This window comes from Mytilus edulis, chromosome 8 (genome assembly GCF_963676685.1).
Source record: "Mytilus edulis chromosome 8, xbMytEdul2.2, whole genome shotgun sequence".
Classification (NCBI taxonomy): domain Eukaryota; kingdom Metazoa; phylum Mollusca; class Bivalvia; order Mytilida; family Mytilidae; genus Mytilus; species Mytilus edulis.
Window position 1 is genome coordinate 55199495 of NC_092351.1, and position 19284 is coordinate 55218778.

At 31.3% G+C, this 19284-nt stretch overlaps 1 protein-coding gene across 1 annotated transcript in view; it reads left to right on the plus strand.

Annotated features, from left to right (window-relative positions):
* The first annotated feature begins 4802 nt into the window (after positions 1–4802).
* Positions 4803–19284, plus strand: part of LOC139485909 (adhesion G protein-coupled receptor B3-like) — a 62475-nt gene continuing 47993 nt past the window's right edge. Inside the window, exons 1-5 of the mRNA XM_071270571.1 lie at positions 4803–5016; positions 9370–9589; positions 10609–10718; positions 13433–13552; positions 15457–15522. Coding sequence (XP_071126672.1) covers positions 4950–5016; positions 9370–9589; positions 10609–10718; positions 13433–13552; positions 15457–15522 — 583 coding nt within the window. The 5' untranslated portion in view covers positions 4803–4949. The remainder of the gene's footprint in view (positions 5017–9369; positions 9590–10608; positions 10719–13432; positions 13553–15456; positions 15523–19284) is intronic.

Here is a 19284-nt window from a genome sequence, read left to right on the forward strand (position 1 = left end):
GTTTATTGCTGTAAGTTTTTAGTTGATGGTTAATATTTGTATTTAAACGTTGCATACCCATGTTATTGGCTAAATAGTGGCGGTCTGTCTGAATTGTACTAGACCGATTCTCAGAGCTGAATTTGTCAAAGTGATTTAGACACGTTTTTAGTTTGTTTTTTTAACTGTCGATGTAAAGAGTTGAATTAAAAAAAAACAGTAGGTTTAATGTTCATTCTTATCAAAATAGTTACGGGTTTTAACCAGTTGCAGGTATATAAAATGGTAAACGAAATATTGATAACTGATTACTAGTATTAAGTCTGGTCACGCATTGTCTTTCACGATCAAAATAATGCGTTGTCTGATCTTTCACGATCAAGTTTGATGAAAATTCAACAACATTCAAGGTTTTCGTAAACAAATTAAAGCTTTTAAGAGAAGAGCATACTTTTATTTTACTGTACTATCAGATACACCAAAGATTAAATTTCACATTTATCATGATATATTGAAATATGACCATTATCATGATTATAGGTACAAATAGCGTGTTTTTTCAAATTTTTTTCAAAGACATGAATTGCACCTTTTGTGTTTTTTCGTAAAGTACTGCATATTTCCTTATATTATTTCACACTAATGTTGAGGAAGTTGAACCATAATGACAAACATATTATTTTGTTCGGATTTGTTTCGCGTTTTGAAAATTAAGCCATTTTTTTTTTACAGAATCCGACCTAGAATTTACATTAAAATTCTTTCACGATCCGGTACCAGAGCTTTCACGATCGTCTCGCAATACTTGACCCCCGTTAGATTTTCTTTCACGATCATTTCTCTCGTTAAACCGAATGACACCCGTGATACAGGATCAGTATCTTACTTGACGTACTCGTATCTACTTTAAGTTAGTAAATGCAATGGACATACGTTTATATGTATAGTATAATGATTGAGATGCGTTGGTTTCTGTGTAATAAAGTAAAAATGTAAAAAAAAATGCGCAGTCTATAAAAACTGACAAAATGAAAATGTTTCATCCAACAGAACAAGTAAACCTAAGGTGGTACATTTGTATGTACCTAACACTACAGGGAGATAACTCTGTAAAGTCAGCTTAACGTTTTAATTACGTTGTGTTGTAAAAGGAATATTAAGCTTCTCAATGATCAAAATTGGTGTTTGTCAAATTGCAATATAACCACTGTAATTTTTCTGACAAAACGGTTGGTTCTAAATTTTTCAATTTTTTATATTTTTGTTTAAGTATCAAGGTAAATACTTTGACAAAATTTTATGAAAATTAAACGAGCCAAATTTATTTTAGTGAAAGTGTTGGGTACCACCTTAAACAGATAAACTCAGTTGATGTGAAAATTATAAGGTCCGGGAAGTAGCACTACAAACTGGTTAAACAGACATTTATTGAAGACCTATTTGTGACAAAAAAAAACTCACTGTAAGAAAAAGGAAAGAAAAGGAAATATGTGAATGAAATTGATGAATTCCAGCTTAACAATCGTAAGGAAAAAAGATGTGCAAGGCAAATAAAGTTTGCATTCAGTGATTTTTATTATATTAAAAGATTAACTCTAAGACAACAAATAATCCACAACCTTCATTTGACCTCTATACGAGTGTCATCATAGTTATAGTCCTACGCATAGTGAATTGTCTTCTTTTTTGTGACTATGAAGAAGGCATTTACATTTAAAAATAACGACAATGAATTAATGTTTGTCCAAATGTATTTGTTATAGTTTTATGTAAAGGGATTCTTGTTTGCCGTAGTTCAGGTATTGATATTATCTGTATATAACATGTGTTATGTAGGTTTAAAGAAAGGCAACAGTAGTATACCGTTGTTCGAAATTCATCAATCGATTGAGAAAAAAACATCAAATCAGGGTTACAAACTAAAACTGAGGGAAACGCATCAAACATAAGAGGAGAACTACGACACAACAAAAACACAACATTAAAATGTAACACACACAGAGACGAACTATAATATAACAATGGCTATTTTCCTGACTTAATTGGTACAGGACATTTAAGAAAAATATAGGCTTCCAAGAGCACGTGTAGCTCACCTGCATTTACTGATGCTTTGGAAATTATGTAAAATAAGGTTCAAATAATAATTTATACATGTAGTAATGATATCTAAAATAATAACAAAAAACTGCAAAATTTCTTTAAAATGACTACCTCAGGGACAGCATCCCAACATCGGGTTGTAGGACTCGTCTGAAAATTGACTGATAAATCTAGATAGATCTTAACCTGATGAACATTTTAACCCCATGTCAGATTTGCTCTAAATGCTTTAGTTTCAGAGATACAAGCCAAAAACTGGATTGTATCCCTATGTTCTATTTTTAGCTATGTCGGTCATGCTGGTTGGCAAGCGGTCTAAGCGAACACTTTACACTTGATACCCTAGTGATGATTGTGTCCAAGTTTGGTTAAATTTGGCCCAGTACTTTCAGAGGAGAAGATATTTGTAAAAGTTAACAGACGACTACGAGGATGGACGACAGACGACGGACGCCAAGTGATGAGAAAAGTTCTCTTGACCTTTAAGGTTAGGTGAACTAAAAATGGTGTGTTTTGTGGCATGTCAAACCTCCCGCTCTTATGTTAAATATTATATTAAAATGACAACATCAAAGGACAGGAATACAATACAAATAAATGGGAGAACATATAAGACAGAGAAACACAAGAATAATAGCTAACAAAAGGTACCAGTTTTAAAATAAAATACGCCAGACGTGCGTTTTTTCCACACAAAAGTAACCAATGACGCTCAAATGAAAAAAGTTGGAAAGCCAAAACAAGTACAAAGTTGAAGAGCACTGATGACCAAAAGCTCCAAAAAGTTGTGCCCAATACGGCTAGGGGTTTCAACCTGGGATAAGAACATCCTTATTATTTAGAATAATTCATACTTTTGCACAGTAAATTTCATAAAATTGAATATATAATACATATACATGATAAAACCGAAGTGGTGACTAACTACAGAATAAAAACGGATACATTACATAAAACACCAAAACCCAGCGCATAAAAATACACAGCCGAGTTAGCCAAAGCCATCAAGATAGAATTAGGATATAATTCAACATTAGATTTGTAATACTGATATAACATTTATTAATAACAATGAAAATTATAATACTAATTAATATCAAATCGTGGTAGTAATTAGATAGTTAATTGTTTTATCTAACTACATCATGTACATGTACATTGTATGTTGGTGTTTCTTCCAAATCAAACTGTAAATCAAATATATAGTATAAATTTCGTTGATCCAAACTAAAATCTAATAAATGAACTGGATGATTAATTATCTTAATCATAACCCACAACGGAAAAACGTTAACACATTTGACAAAATCCGATGAGAATAACAAATATAACATGAAAACTAAATACATGAATTTGGTATAGAAAAGGACCGTGACACGTCTGGTAGCAATGCGAAAATCAGTCACAATCGGAAATAAGTCACGTTTGGTAATTAAAACATCAGACGACGTAATGACCAACTACTATCTAACACGTGGTAAAAATGTCCTCAGTTTGTTTGGACAAAGACATATCGTATTGATCAACCAATTTGTAAAGGTGTCCGTAAAATTTACGGAGTGTCATTTTTCATCTGTCCTCCTCAACACTTTGTTGAAGCAGTTTCTGTGTTAGGAGCACACTCCTGTATATGAAGTCCTTATAGTGTGAACATCCACGAGAATAACGTATCAATTGTTTACTCAAAGATTGAATGCTGTCGAATTTCAACTTCACTTTCACATTATTTCACAAATAAACTTTGATATAAAACTTAACTATGTTCAGGGAAATATGCAAGTTAAGAAAAGTAACATAATTAAAGGGTTGGATGTTGTCCGACTACTTAAGATGCTAATCTCTCATACATTGAATAATTTTTGACCAACAAAAAAACAAAATTGACGAGCATTTGTACTGATATGAAATTAACCAAACAATTATAGAGGTCTTGGTCATAATTACAGGTGGTTGGTCCACGCACAGACTAAATACGGTGGATTAATCTGTTCCTGTGAATTTACTTCGAGAATGAACTCAAAGGGTATTTACATATTCCGTATTAACTCTGTAAAGGTGCATTTAATAGTGTTGCTACTTTGAAAACAAAGAATGTTTCATGTTAATATTTTGTTTATTTCATATTAGTAATTGTAATTCTTGTCAAGAGTATAGACTCCGGGGTTGTAGTAGTCATTCAATTTTCTGTGTACAAGATGACAGTTTGAACTCATTAATACGTATTTGGATTTACCTTGAAATCATAAACTTTAAAAACTAGCATACATGCACCTCTTGCAGTATAAAACTTGAAATTTGCCTTAACTTATCAGTTAACGTAATTTTAATTTTGGACTCAAGCATCACTGTAAGGTCATCAATTGTCTAAAAGGGCATATTTTACAGTAATATTGATACCGTTAATGATATAACTTCAGTTGTTTGAATAATTGAGGAAACCAAAAGTCGAACTTTCGCCACTGACATACGTTACATTTTGTCATACCAAAAATGTAATGCATTCATAATATGAAAATAGGTGCACATGTGAAGTTGAATGAATTTCTTATTAAATATCTATTTTTGAAATTGTTCACTAAACTGTCATATAAATTAAAAGATGTGGTATGAGTGAGTATTAAAAAATCTCCATCTAGTTCACAATGTATAAAAAGTTTACAATGATAGGTCAAGGTACGACCTTCAACACGCAAGTATGTAATATATATTTTGAAACGAATGTTATCAAATTTCATTATTTCGTGTTATGCAATTATCATTGTTGTTCTTGTGAACTGTGATAAATGAATGGTCGTTTGTGGACAAGAGTAGGTTATGAACTCTACTAAAGTAATCGAACATTGTTTTTTTAAGTGTGCAAATTAGAAATGGATTCACCAAAAAAACTGTGTATGCTTTCGGCCATTATATATTTTATGTATTCGTCTACGTCAGGTATTTATAGTTTTATTTCATTTCAACTAATACTGTTTACATTGATACTCGAGAACTACATATGTATGTTAAAAATGTGTCCTTGCATGGTTTATGTCTGTCATATTTTGTAATTTTATTTTGTTAATATATATAATTGTATAAGCCATTACATTTTTCATAAATGTGTCTTTAGACTTTAATACATGTAACTAAATATTAATAAACAGTATGAGTGTTTGTTTATCATTGAAGGTCTAAATGTGTCATGTGGTTACTAAAATCCATTCGATTTAATGAATACGTGTATATAATACATCACATAAATTTTGTGGTGATACTATACCGAGGAAACGTAGTTATCATCAGGCAAGCAAGAAAAAGCAACAATTCAATGATTAAAATAATATACAATCAAATATCAACAATATGTTGCATGGACGCAAAATATTGACTTATATGAAACCATACGATACATCTGATTGTTTTGGAACTGTATGATGTTTGTTATAATTCAAAATTTGGTGACAATGTTGAACGCATCTATCCTATCGAACTAGAGATAAAGGATACAACAGATACAGTTAAGTCGGCCTCATATCTTGACTCACATTTAGAAATTGACAATGAGGATCGGCTGAAAACAAAATTTTACAACAAAAGAGATGATTTCAGCTATCCAATTGTGATTTTTTTTTTATTTCTAAGTGGCAACACTCCAGCAGCACCTGCATACAGGGTATATATCTCCCAACTAACACGGTATTCCTGTGCTTGTATTTCCTATCATGATTTTCTTGATAGATGGTTGATGCTCACTAGGAAGCTATTAAACCAAGAGTTCAAAATGGCGAAGTTGAAATCATCCTTTCGTAAATTTTACGCACGCCGTAACGAGTTGGCTGACCGTTATAGAATAACTGTACCACAGATGAAATGGGATATGTTCCTTACGTCGTAACTAAAATCCTATTCCCTTTCATGAATGTGACCTACCGAATTAGACTATTTACCGGATGTGTTATAACATGAGCAACACGACGGGTGCCACATGTGGAGCAGGATCTGCTTACCCTTCCGGAGCACCTGACACCACCCCTAGTTTTTGGTTGGGGTTCGTGTTGCTTTTTATTGAGTTTTCTATGTTTTATCATGTATACTATTGTTAGTCTGTTTTTCTTTTTCATTTTTAGTCATGGCGTTGTCAGTTTAATTTCGATTTATGAGTTTGACTGTACCTCTGGTATCTTGCTTCCCTCTTTTGTTGTGTCAACCGTTATATACGTCGTGCTTTTTATGACACACACTAATATTATGTCGAATGGTATTCATCATCATCAAGGAAAGAAAGGCTTGGTTCTCTGACAAATGCATAAATATATAAACAATAACTTTTATCGATAGTTTTCTATTACATAAATTTTCAGAAAATCAATCATTTCCGAATGGTAACTGTAAAAACTTCAAACCTATCACATGGTCAATGAAACATGGGTTAAGAAGATTTCCGCTAATGGGAGAAATGCTTAATCAAATTGTCTTGTATCTTTACCTGGTTCAATGAATACATTACCGACAACAAATGTAATGTAGACATACTGCAACCTTTCACCAGACAGCCTAGCAGAGCGTAAATACGTCGTCATTAGATATTCATTTCCCATTCAGCTCGTTTTCCCTGAGTGCATTCTAAAGAAACAATTACCATAACATCTTTTTTCGTTGTGTATCAATATCATGGTTATCTTATTTTAAACGTTTTATTAGACGTTTATTTAAACACATAAAATGTCATGGAAGTCAAGGAACATGAAAACTATATGACTTGTATAGTTTATACAGCGGTAACAAATAGTAATCGCTTAGTCAAATAATTATTGCAACATTTTTCAATGAAAAGAACGGTTTGAATATCACAGCATTTTATTAAAACACAATACAAAGGTTAGCATACTATACACAATTGAAGTAATATCTGATAGCTGCACTCAATGCAAATACAATGCTGTACATCACAAATGTATCATGTATCGTATCGTGTGATAAATTTATAGCATTATGTGTGACGTTAACTTTTCACTGAGTAGCAATGTTATTGTAACGCATGACCTGTTTTAAAAACTGCAAAGATATTGTCACCCTTCTATAAGTATCGTTTCTACATTATTAAATCATATGATTTTTTTATAAGATGTACAAAGTAATATAAAAAAAATACTGAAATCAGAGGAAAATTCAATACTCACATGGCAAAATCAAATGACAAAACACATAAAAAACGAATGGACAAGAACTGTCATATTCCTGACTTGGTACAGACATTTTCAAATGTAGAAAATGGTGGATAAAACCTTGTTTTAAAGCGTCGAACCTCTGACTTTGATCGCAGTCTCATCAAATTCCGTTATATTTACAATAATGCGCGAACTAAACAGACATAATAAATAAAATAGTCAAAATATGGGTACAGCAGTTACCATCGTGTAACAATTTTAAAAGGAACAATTTAACATCTTTTCCTGTTATACCACTGTCCCAGGTTAGGGGAGGGTTGGGATCCCACTAACATGTTTGACCCCGCCACATTATTTCTTTATGTGCCTGTCCCAAGTCAGAAGTCTTTAATTCAGTGGTTGTCGTTTGTTTATGTGTTACATATTTGTTTTTCGTTCATTTGTTTTTATATATAAATTAGGCCGTTAGTTTACTCGTTTGAATTGTTTTACATATTCTTATCGGGCCTTTTATAGCTGACTATGCGGTATGGGCTTTACTCTGTGTTAAAGGCCGTACAGTGACCTATAGTGGTTAATGTCTGTGTCATTTTGGTCTCATGTGGACAGTTGTCTCATTGGCAATCATACGACATCTTCTTTTTTATACAAAAACATCTATCTACAAACTCATTCATTAATTCGCGTGTCTGACGTCATAAAATTTAATACGTCACATATATTTGTCGTTCAATGTATATACAAACAATTTAAAATTTTCACATGGGCAATGTTAGCATACAGGGTTAAAAAATCAAAAGTACATAAGAATTAATTTCAGAAATAGACCAAGATTTAAAATATTCCAAAAGTTATATAGAATTTATAAAAATCCACAAATAGTTCATTCCACTACGCGATTGAATAATTTTGACGTTTGTTGTTCAAAGTATTTTATAATTCATAATAGAAATATATCATAATTACATATAATAGAACAATATCATACTGACGGGATCTTTTAAAGTAAAGAGTAACGTTATAAGAACCAAAGAAACACAAAACGTCGTATTTACAAATCACACCAGAAAAAAATGTATCTTAAAACTTTCTTAAAATCCCTAAAAAAATCTTGTCACTATATATATTTGTTACAGGCATTTTCTAAATGTAGGCATGCAAGCATAATGACTAATTTTTCTAGACATTTATAAAAAAAGGCCTTTTACAAAATGACTGAAATAAATTTATAGAATAAAAAGTAAAAAAATGAAAGCGTTGAACTCCGAATTAGATTAATTGATGATAATGACTGATTTGTTTAAATTACATCTGTTGGCTTAAAGATTTTAACAGACAGAACTCAGTGAATCAGATCTGTCAATAACGTGTGATGCATCACATCATTAATATTACTATGAACACCTAGTTTCAAATGCTTTTGTTGTGCTTATTGGCTGCCTAAGATATCACCGACTTCAACTGACAAACAAAAGGACTTTATACACATAAATAAAGTCGACAAGATTCTCGTCAAATGATAGGGGTCTAGTAAGTATAGTTTGACGTTGTTTCAGAATTGCTTTTTGCTGGGTAATTCTGCGATAATCATGATAATGATATCAAGTTCACTGTTTCAGATGATTATTCAAATATATTGTTTGTATCTCGAGGAAGTTATGTCTTACATTTGTACTTAACTCAAGAGCATGAAACATATAGTTATGCATGTCTGATGACATACATTTAATACTAAATTCTACAATTACAGTTGTAAAAAGTATCATGGCGGGTTTTAACTATACTGAAGACTGTGTTATCATTTTTGAAGTAATGGTAGGTATCAATATTGCATTACCTTTGTAAAGCTATCATATTAGTTCTATCATGTCTAGCATAACCATCATATTTGTATCAATCGAGGAATGATCGTTTTTCACGATTCGTTTGAAACAAAACCAATTTGTGATGAAAAGTTATATTTTAAAACTGTTTTAGTCGACCTCTATTGTGGTTCGTTATGTTTTATATATCAAAGTAAATCGAAATAACAAAATAATACGTCATTACGTTAAATTCGGTTTTATATTCATGCTGGTCTATATGAGATGTTCATATTGCTCGTTATGTCTGGACTTTACATTAGATTCTATGCTTTCAGATGCGAGCTGTTCATTACCTCAAGATCTGAGGAATGCAGTGTGGGAATATAATTACACTTCAGTATCAGACAATTCGAAGAAATTAACCAATTTAGACATCAAAACTACAACGCTTCAAAACTCTGCCATTAATTTAAAATTCCAGGGAACAATATTAAACGATTGGACTTGCATCAATAGTCTGGATATTTCTATCACAACGACTGTTGTAGTTTTCAAGTAAGAAGGAAATATGTAATTGTTAAGCTAAAAAAATATTTTAGAAACAAAGAGTGGTGTTGTTTTTTTTTTGTTGTTGTTGAGATTATTCAAAATATATTTAGGGATTTTCACATAGGCATTGTTTTGAGATTATCTAAAAATAAATCAAGAAAATACAATGTTTTCTAGTCGTTCCAATGGTGTCACAGGAACGAAATTGTATATATCACATTAGTATTTGCGAAGACCTTCTTTTTTTCTCCTTTTACTCAAGACAATAACCATCGATGAAAAAATGCGGAAACAATAGTGATAAATTATTTGTTTCAAACTTTAGTAGGTTTCTACTTATATACAACTTTCGGGTTATCATGATGGTAATTGAAAATTCATAAGAATCTGACCATTTTTTTCCTATTGGATTACGTTGTCAATATAATGGTATTTGATACGACTGTTATATAAATGAGAGGTTTGACTAGCTTTGCAACAAAATACAATCCGCCATTATTTAGATAAGATAATACCTGTGGACATGTTCTACGTTTAGAATTTCTGTTATTTTACTTTTTACTTATATTATAACCCTTCGATATGTTATCTAAAGTTTGGTTAACAACGTTTCGGTTGTTTCATGGAAGAAGATTTCATAAGCTATTCCAAGTTTTATTGATATTAGAATAAGGAATTGTCCTATGATTGTCAGTAAGACAAATTTTCACAGCATGAATTCCCACTCATGAAATTTCTTCTGCATAAACTCATTTGTAACGTTTTGTCGACATTTGTATTTTTTTTATCAGTTACTAATGTTACTGCCTGTTCAAATGACCATTACAGTTGATTTACATTTTTCTTAAACAATCTATTAAATTGTCGCATATTAATTAAGGTTCTTATCACTCTGTCTAGTCACTACAATAATGTGATATTAATGGGGCTCTTTATGAGGATAACAAGGAAGATAAGTATTGTTAGATTAGATAGATTTTTTAATGTTATTCTCACAATATATTGTTCATGAACATATGTTTCAGAAGTGACAGCAGCTTTTCAACTAGACCTTTCGGTGACAATTTTAGGCTATATCTGTGTATGAAATTGACAAAGATTACTGCCGATTTATATTATTTTTACCTTTTATCAGGTAAGTGATTGTACGCCTTTTAAATATATAAGACAATAAAAAACACTAAAATCCAATTAAAAAAAGATCCATTTAACAGGGAACACATTTCAGATGTGCTGTTACATGTATCAATGATGCGTTTATTTATCATTGTTTATAGTGGATTTAAGCCACGACAAAAAATATTTAGTAAAAAGAAATGACATATACTAATAAATTAATTTACAAATTTGTGTCAAAATTCACATATATCGACAGGAAAATACTACGTAAGTAAAATGTAGGTAAGTTAATAATTTCTTGGAAATATAGAATAGATATTTGTTTATTTCCACTTCATGTGTGTTCAATATTTGTCCAGATACAACATGCAAAAAGTATACACACACTGCAGGTGTATGTTAAGAAACTGCAAGTATGAACATAGGATTGTAAATAATGACGTATAGTTGTATTGTATAAAATTGAGAAAGGAAATGGTGAATATGTCAAAGCGACAACCACCCGACCATATGCATTTTTCATAAATTTCTTTCAAAAACCAAAAATGTTATATATTATTTTTTAATTAAATGTTCAAGTTTAAGTCAACAGCCTGCAAGTCAGTGCTTGTCGTTAGTAAGTGTGTTTCATATTCGTTTTTAGTTCTTTTTTTATACATACATTAGGCCGTTATTTTACATTTGTCATTTTGTGGACTTTTATAGCTTACCATGCGGTATCGGTTTTGCTCATTATTGAATGCCGTAATTTGACCTAAAGTTGTTCTATTTCTGTGTCATTTGTTCTCTTCTGGAGAGTTTTCTGATTTGCAATCATGCAACAACTTCTTTTTTTTATATTTGGATATACTTGTGTTTTCTTTGGAATTGTCAGCTCTTCGCATTAGAATCGAACATTATTAAAGAGACAATAGTTGTTGATATCCACATCTGGTGAAGTAAAATCTAAGCAATTAATTTCATTTATACAATTGGTCCTCTTTGGTTTCACTCCTCCATATACCATTGTCTCAGTACCAGCTTGCAACTGAAGATATTGTAATATTGAAATTTGATGTTACTAGATTTTCAAAATTGTTCTATGTTTAGAAATATCCCTTTTGCAAAGATCCTATTTTTTTTCCCTGTAAGGCTAAACTATTGGTCCATCTCCTCAATTTTTTAATACAGTTCAATTCTGTACTGGGGCGTTCACATTAAGCCCAAAAAACTTGAAGCTCAAATTTCAATGTTTTTCGTTCTGAAATTTAACATATTTTTATTTGAAATATCTTAACAATATTGCAAAATTTCTCCCCCCCCCCCCCAAAAAAAAAAAAAAAAAAATGTTTCACTTATGCTTTCAAACGATTTGTCCTTCATTCTGATTATTTCCAAACTCGTAAATATTTATAAAAATCCTTCAAATGTTTTCCTTTCTTAATCAATTTGAAAATATAACTTTTTCCGTCAGGAATAAAAATCATAACTAACCGAAATCTTAGATATTACTTACCTGAATAGACCTTGCATGTAAACATTTGAAAACCTAAAACTGTTCTTGATTGTTTTCGTCTTCAACAAATTGAGACAAATATGCTTTATACTTAGACAGAAAAAAGAAAATACAAAGAAACATCACTTAAATTATTTACCGAAAGCATGAACAATTTTCACTTGTTTGACGATGTAAACATTTTTGTAGATATGTAACGTGTTTGCATCATTAATATCTTTGTCGAAAAATCATGTTCAAGTTATGAGCTCAAGAACACGAACTATAACACATACAGATAATGAAATATAAGTGATTGATAGATTGATGGTCGGTTGCTTTTCGACCAGTGAAGACAATTGACTGAATGGAACAGCAAGATGTGTTTGCTCTCAGTCATCAACGAAAAAGGATGATGATGACTTTAGTGACGGACGGCTGTTCAAAGTTCAGTGGCTAAAACATTTCAAGGAGGAAAATGTTATAATGTGATATGCTGGTTATATAAACCTTTATTTGTATAAGACTGAAACGCTGAGACCATAGTCTTAATAGAGGGCCGAAATATTACAGAGGGACATCGAAACTGATAAATCGAACATAAACTGACAAAGCAAATGCGAAAAAAGAAAAAGACAGAAGGGCATACAAAAGTACACAAAACACTACAGATAAAACAACAGACTAAGCACGAGCCCTACCAAAAAACTGGGGATGATCTCAATTGCTCCAGATTGAATAGTACCGTTTCACATGCCAACCATCTAATTTATGTTTATATCGAGTTACATGTGACTTTGGATGTCTTCGGAGGTCATATTGATGGATAATTATATTGCGTTTAGACTACAATACGCACGGAATGCTGATATAAATCATCTATTCCATAAAATATCAAATGTATATTTCAGATTTTTTGAATATACAAAAATCCATCTAAGGTCTAATTTGCCAGAGGGATTTGAAATCTTCCAAATTTATTAAAAGGACAGTTTAATAAATGTGATTTATAAATCGTTTTAATATGGAAGTACTGATTACTGAGCTGATTATACACTCGGAGACTAATAGTCCATTGGCAGAGTAATCGACCCAGTGCTGTAAAATTAAATCAAAAACAACAAGTTATACATTCCATGCCTCATTAACGCTTTTCTGGATTTCTTTTCATTAGGAACTCCTTAGAAAGAATAAGTACGACTGCACTATGTGTAGGTTTACATCTAAGTATCAAATTTAAAATGTTTTCTTTATAGATATAAACACTAGTATAGATCCAGATGAGAGAGCATTTATGTCAGCTGATAATGACCCAACGAGTAGCACTGTGTGTCAATACACAGACTCACCAAAATTACGCACCTTAAGAAGGCAAGGTACTATATAGATATCTTATAGTTTGTGTGCGAATATGGCACTATTTTTCTAGTATGTGCTCCCGTTCGTTACTTAGTTCTTTCCTTATGTTGAAGGTAGTATAATAGTAAAATAAATGTGAGTTCACATAATTATAGTAATTTCGTATCCTAACCATTTCGTATCCCTCATTTCATACCCTGAAAAAAACCATTTCGTTCCCTGACCATTTCGTACCTTGACCACATCACCAATTTTCAATCAAACTGTTTGGTTGTTGGTGGCAGTTTTGAATATTAGTAGAATTAAGACAAGTGTTGATCATATTTGTTTGTTCAATACTTTTTGAGCAGAATGAATTAAGATCATGAGTTTATTTATTGAAAAATTATTATCTATAAATGACATAATAACATATATATATATGATTGATGCATGCTTGTGCTTTAAATAGACTTACCTCCGAATCGGTGTATACATGAATCTGCAAGATAAGGCTGTCTGGATTTCGTGAAACTATTGTAGTCGTGATCCATGTACGTTTTTCGGAGATTGTGTAGGGAGTTTATGGTGAATTTGGTTAGATTTACAATCCAATGAATTAAGTAATAACTTTTATCATTTGCAGCAGAATGTTCAGTCTTAAGATCTTAACGGCAGTATTGTGTACTGGAAAAAATCCAATACTTGCATTCAATCTAATGACGTCAAGTAACTGTTCAGACTTATTAGCTGTTTGTGATTTTTTACAAGTATAAAGCATGTATCTGAATCTGAATCTTTAATTTAATTTTTGGATTTTAATTCCTGCAAGCGGATTGTTTGAACAGAACTAAATACACAGCAGTGGATAATTCTGAAAGTTCTTTGAAGAACTAAATATGGCGTACAAATTATTGTTCAGCTTTAGTGAAGTGTTCAACTCAACATGGCTATTTCAATTATAAATTGAAGTGATTAACAAGTGTATTATGTGTCATTTCAATAACGAAGGAGAGGGAATTCTCTAAAGAAATATTTTGTTGTTGGTATTTTAATTTATTTGGTGGGCTCTTATTATTAGGTCTTTAGTTTTCTATTTTGTGTTTCGTAATATTTTTTTTTTATGATCGTGTTTTAATTTTTGCCATGGCATTGTCAGTTAGTTTTCGTCTCTCTTTTTTAATTATTTATAATTCTTTAAAAAAAATACTTGCGTATACTTCTCAAAGCATACATACTATTACACGAACATAATATGTAATGAAAATTGAAAAGTTTGTATGTTGACGTTTTATTTGACCTCACTGATTAAAGAAGTATACAAGTTTTTCATCTGAACATGTAACTGAAGAGATGACATTTAAAAAAACATTACCCAATTAAACTTATTTTAAGGGACTTGCAAACAATTTACAGGCAATCTAGTGTGGGATGATTTAGCAGTCAATTTAACACACTATAATTAAGACGTAACTTTAAACACATGAAATTGCTGTTCTATCTTTAATTTGCATTAATTAATTGAAATTCAACAGTTGTGATACATTCTATGCTGTTTAATAATAAACTCAGCAGCTTTACGACTGCACATGAACTAACAATGACTTTGCATTGAAGAAATCATTTGTTTGTTTGTCTTGCATTTTTCCTCTGTGATGATATAAGTTATAATGTATCTCACATGTGTGATTTAATGCATAACATCTTCAAAAAGCATATGTGGTCCTTTTATTTCAATTCTAGTGCAAAGCAAGAAGAAACATGAAAGTAAACAATAAATATCCAATACTAAAAATCAATGTCCATGGAACTTTACAACTTCAAAAAAAAATAATAAGTTTTGCAAATTTATTTTTACGCAAAAATCTAAAAATGTTAACTTCAAACTCCCAAGTTAAACGGAGCTTTAATACTTTTTATGTGTCTTATACTTTTTTGTCAGGCACCAGTGACGTTTTGCCAGATGATGTTGTTTTGTGTGAACCATGGGATAGTGCCTGTGACGTGGGTATGTGATTCATTTGTTTTATTCCGTTTCATCAAGAATTAATTACATTCTTTTATCAAGTGGTAAGGACCGTCTTTCAACTCATCATAGATTTCACGATTACAGTTGTGTAGAGCAGACACGCGTTTTGTCGACAAAAAGACTCAACAATTACGGTCGAATCAAAAAGGTCAAATAAAAAACGAAGTTAAAGAGCACCAATGGCCCAACATGACGAAAGGTTTTGTCCAAAACAGTTAAGGAACTATATTCAAAGGGGTATAAAAAACTTAATATTTCAAAAAATTCTAAATCATTTGATTTATATTTGGGATCATATCAATGATAATTCATGTCAACTTAGTGCTGACTACTGCACTGATAATACCCTATCAGGCGAAAACCTCCACTAGCAGGGGTATTGACTTCGTAGTTTTATTAAATGTTTAATCGCGTGTTTCTGAATGGATTGCGTAATTTCCTATTTTTTTTTCAATTGTTTCACGCTCAGGGTAAATTCTAAGTTGGCAAAGCCTACTGAAAATTCATATTAAAGCCTACATTATTTATCAAAAAGATCTTTAAATAATTTTATATTTTCATAGTAAAATAAATGTTGTTTAACGTAACATCTAACAGATCATTACAGAAAGCGTTATATACATAAAATGTTTTATAGCAATTTGCATCAAAGGACTTTTTTGTAACCAAAATCAATAGTTTAAATCCAAAACACAATAATACTAATGACCTAATACCATATATATGGGGTCAGTAAATTCCATATGCGGTCACTAGCACATGTACACTATGTAACGAATTTATCTTACCGACTATCTTTAATTGTTGAATTTAGACTAGACTGGAGTTGTATAACTTACAGCCATACTACATCTTTTTATGTTTATATTAAAGTGTTCAAGTATTCAATTTTAAGAACCTACTTCCATTGGTCTATAAAAACACAATTGTCAACAATAACAATTGGATATTAACAACTTTGAGAAAACAATATTAAACAGAACTTTCAATACATCTTAATGATCAAATAGTGCCAAAGTCGTAACTCCACTAATAACCGTGTATTGAAAATGCCCGCCTCCCTACTTAACATAATATCGAATATACACGGTCTCCACGCGGAGACTTTTAACAAAACATAATCCTAGAAATGTATAGGAGGTAAGATAATAGTATTTACTCGATCAATTCCATAATGTATGCATCTTTTAGTGATTGATCCTTGTAGATATGTGTGTATTGATATTATATGTGTATGACTTATGGAGAGACTATACTCAGTATATAGATTGAATACACAATCATATATTGTAAAATCCAAGTAAATGCACACGGTTAGAGATTCTTGTATACACCCATCTCAAACTGAATTTATGCGAATATTGATTATATCAACCTCGACCTGAAATGAGTCGAACCTAAGATAAGTTAAATAATTACGTAAGTTTTCTATAACTTTGACTTAACGAGGTTCGACTGTACATATGTAAGTGTACTAGAAAGTACCATATCTTAGTAAGAACTTTTTAGTTTTCCTCAAATTAGATTTTATGGGGGCTTTTTTCTGTGTATATTTGAGATAAAATACTTAAGAAAAAAAATCTTAAACATTTTGTTGCAATAACTTCATGGTTAGGGTCAAATTTATGCTAGATTGACTGGATTATAGGTACAATCCAAACCCGTGTCAGAAAAATGGCACGTGTTTTGATTGGACCTATAGCTTCAACTGCATATGTGCTCCTGGATGGGTGGATTAAAACTGCACGACGGGTAAGGCTTATTATTACTTTTTTAAAACATGTAATAGCAATTATATTCAATCGCCTCGTAAGATTGATCGTTGGCTTTTATTCAGACATTATATATATATAGATATAGTTACATACAAGTCTAAATTAAAAACTACGTTCAAACCTATGCTTGCGTTGAATAATAACCACAATTTGTATACCTGTGCATGCATGTAAAACAAATTTAGTTTTAGAAGGGTGCAAATAAAGCACAAACAACATTTTCCAAAAGACCAAAAAAGTGAAAAAGTATATTTAAACAAAACGCATTTGATTCACAGGTCGAACAACTGATGTTCTTTAACCCTGCTGACTGCCATTTGCGGTGCCAAATAAAATTGATCACAAGATGTAACAAAATGGATCTTAATATAAATTTAATACTAAATCTATTTACGTTCGTATTTTTTTGTACTGAAATGTAGGTACACGCATTGTTCAGCCCTTGTTATCCAATATCCTAAATTTGTATGGTGTATGTTGATTGCTGCATCCTATGTTTGTAATATTTTTAAAATAATTCATGCGTATAACTATCAATGGATAACAAACAACTAAAATCGTCGGAAAAATGTGTTATTATGTGTGCAAATTGACCATGGACACACCTAAGAAGATTTGTTACAAATCCGTGATTTCAGTCATTATATGTTTAAAGTATTCGTCTATATCTGGTTATTATAAATTTGAAAGTAGACAATCAACTTTCGATTTCTGCAAAAAATTTGTCGAATTAATTGGAACATCTACACATTGAAATTGTTTATTTACTTGATTTGAAAGGTAGTTCCAAGAATTTGTTTATACATAATTTTACATGTAAAAAATGAGCGTGAATGCTAAACATGATTAAAGGACAAGACACACATGTTTTGTTCAACGCAGCTAAATATCTATAATGTGCGTGTAAAGATAAACTAATTAAATTATAGTTATTAATAGCAATACACACACTTATCAAATCAACCATATTATTAGGATCACATGGTTGAAATGTTTTCCTTGAATGAAAAACTAAGTTTCCAAACAGACTGCCCTTTATCTCAACGTCTTTTAATTAAAAACACAATCAAAAGACATAGATACACTACGATTGTACAACAGATAAAGACATTTGAGAAGTGTGTTATTGAATGTTACCATTATTTGGTTTGTTTTCAGTGAGTGATTTTCTGAGAAAAAGAACATACCATGAACATGTATGTTACTTAGAATAAAATATATGACATGTAACTTTAAACTTCTTGTTTTGTTCGTTTATTCCAACATATAAAGTTTTTTGTAAGTACATGATCTTGAAAATATATATGTTTGTAAAGGTACGACATACAGTACATGCAGTAGACGCACATGAGTTGGAATATTTTGCAATTTGAATAAAACATGTAAAGGCGATAACGGGTAAATATTGATGAGATAACAAACTTAAAAAATATCTAAAAATGACAAAACAATAGTTGCTAGGGGTACTCGATGACAAGATGATGCATAAGCTAGCGACGCTTGTGTATATAAAATACAAAACATATCAAAATACAATGATGTACCGTTATATACATTTTAATTTAAAAAATGAGTAGAGTTATGTGTGAATGTAATTACAAATCCAATTGATATGCATCATAATTATTTGCAACTTAAAAGAGAGGCAAAACTTCAGAGAGGAACATTCAACCTTAATGATCGAAAATTAATAGCGCCAAGGTTAAAATGATACAGAAAAACCTGAGAAATAATAGAACACAAGACACGGCATGAAAAACTAAGACTAAGGATGATGTCAGGTGCTCCGGAAGGGTAGGCAGATCCTTCTCCAGAAGTTTCACCCGTAGGGTTGCCTCTCTGATTACACACTCTTCTCATAGTCTTATTCGTGAAAAGGGAACGGGATTGTAGTTTCGAAATAAGGAACATATCCGATATCATCTGTGAAACGGATACTCCGAAACGGACAAACAACTCGTGATAG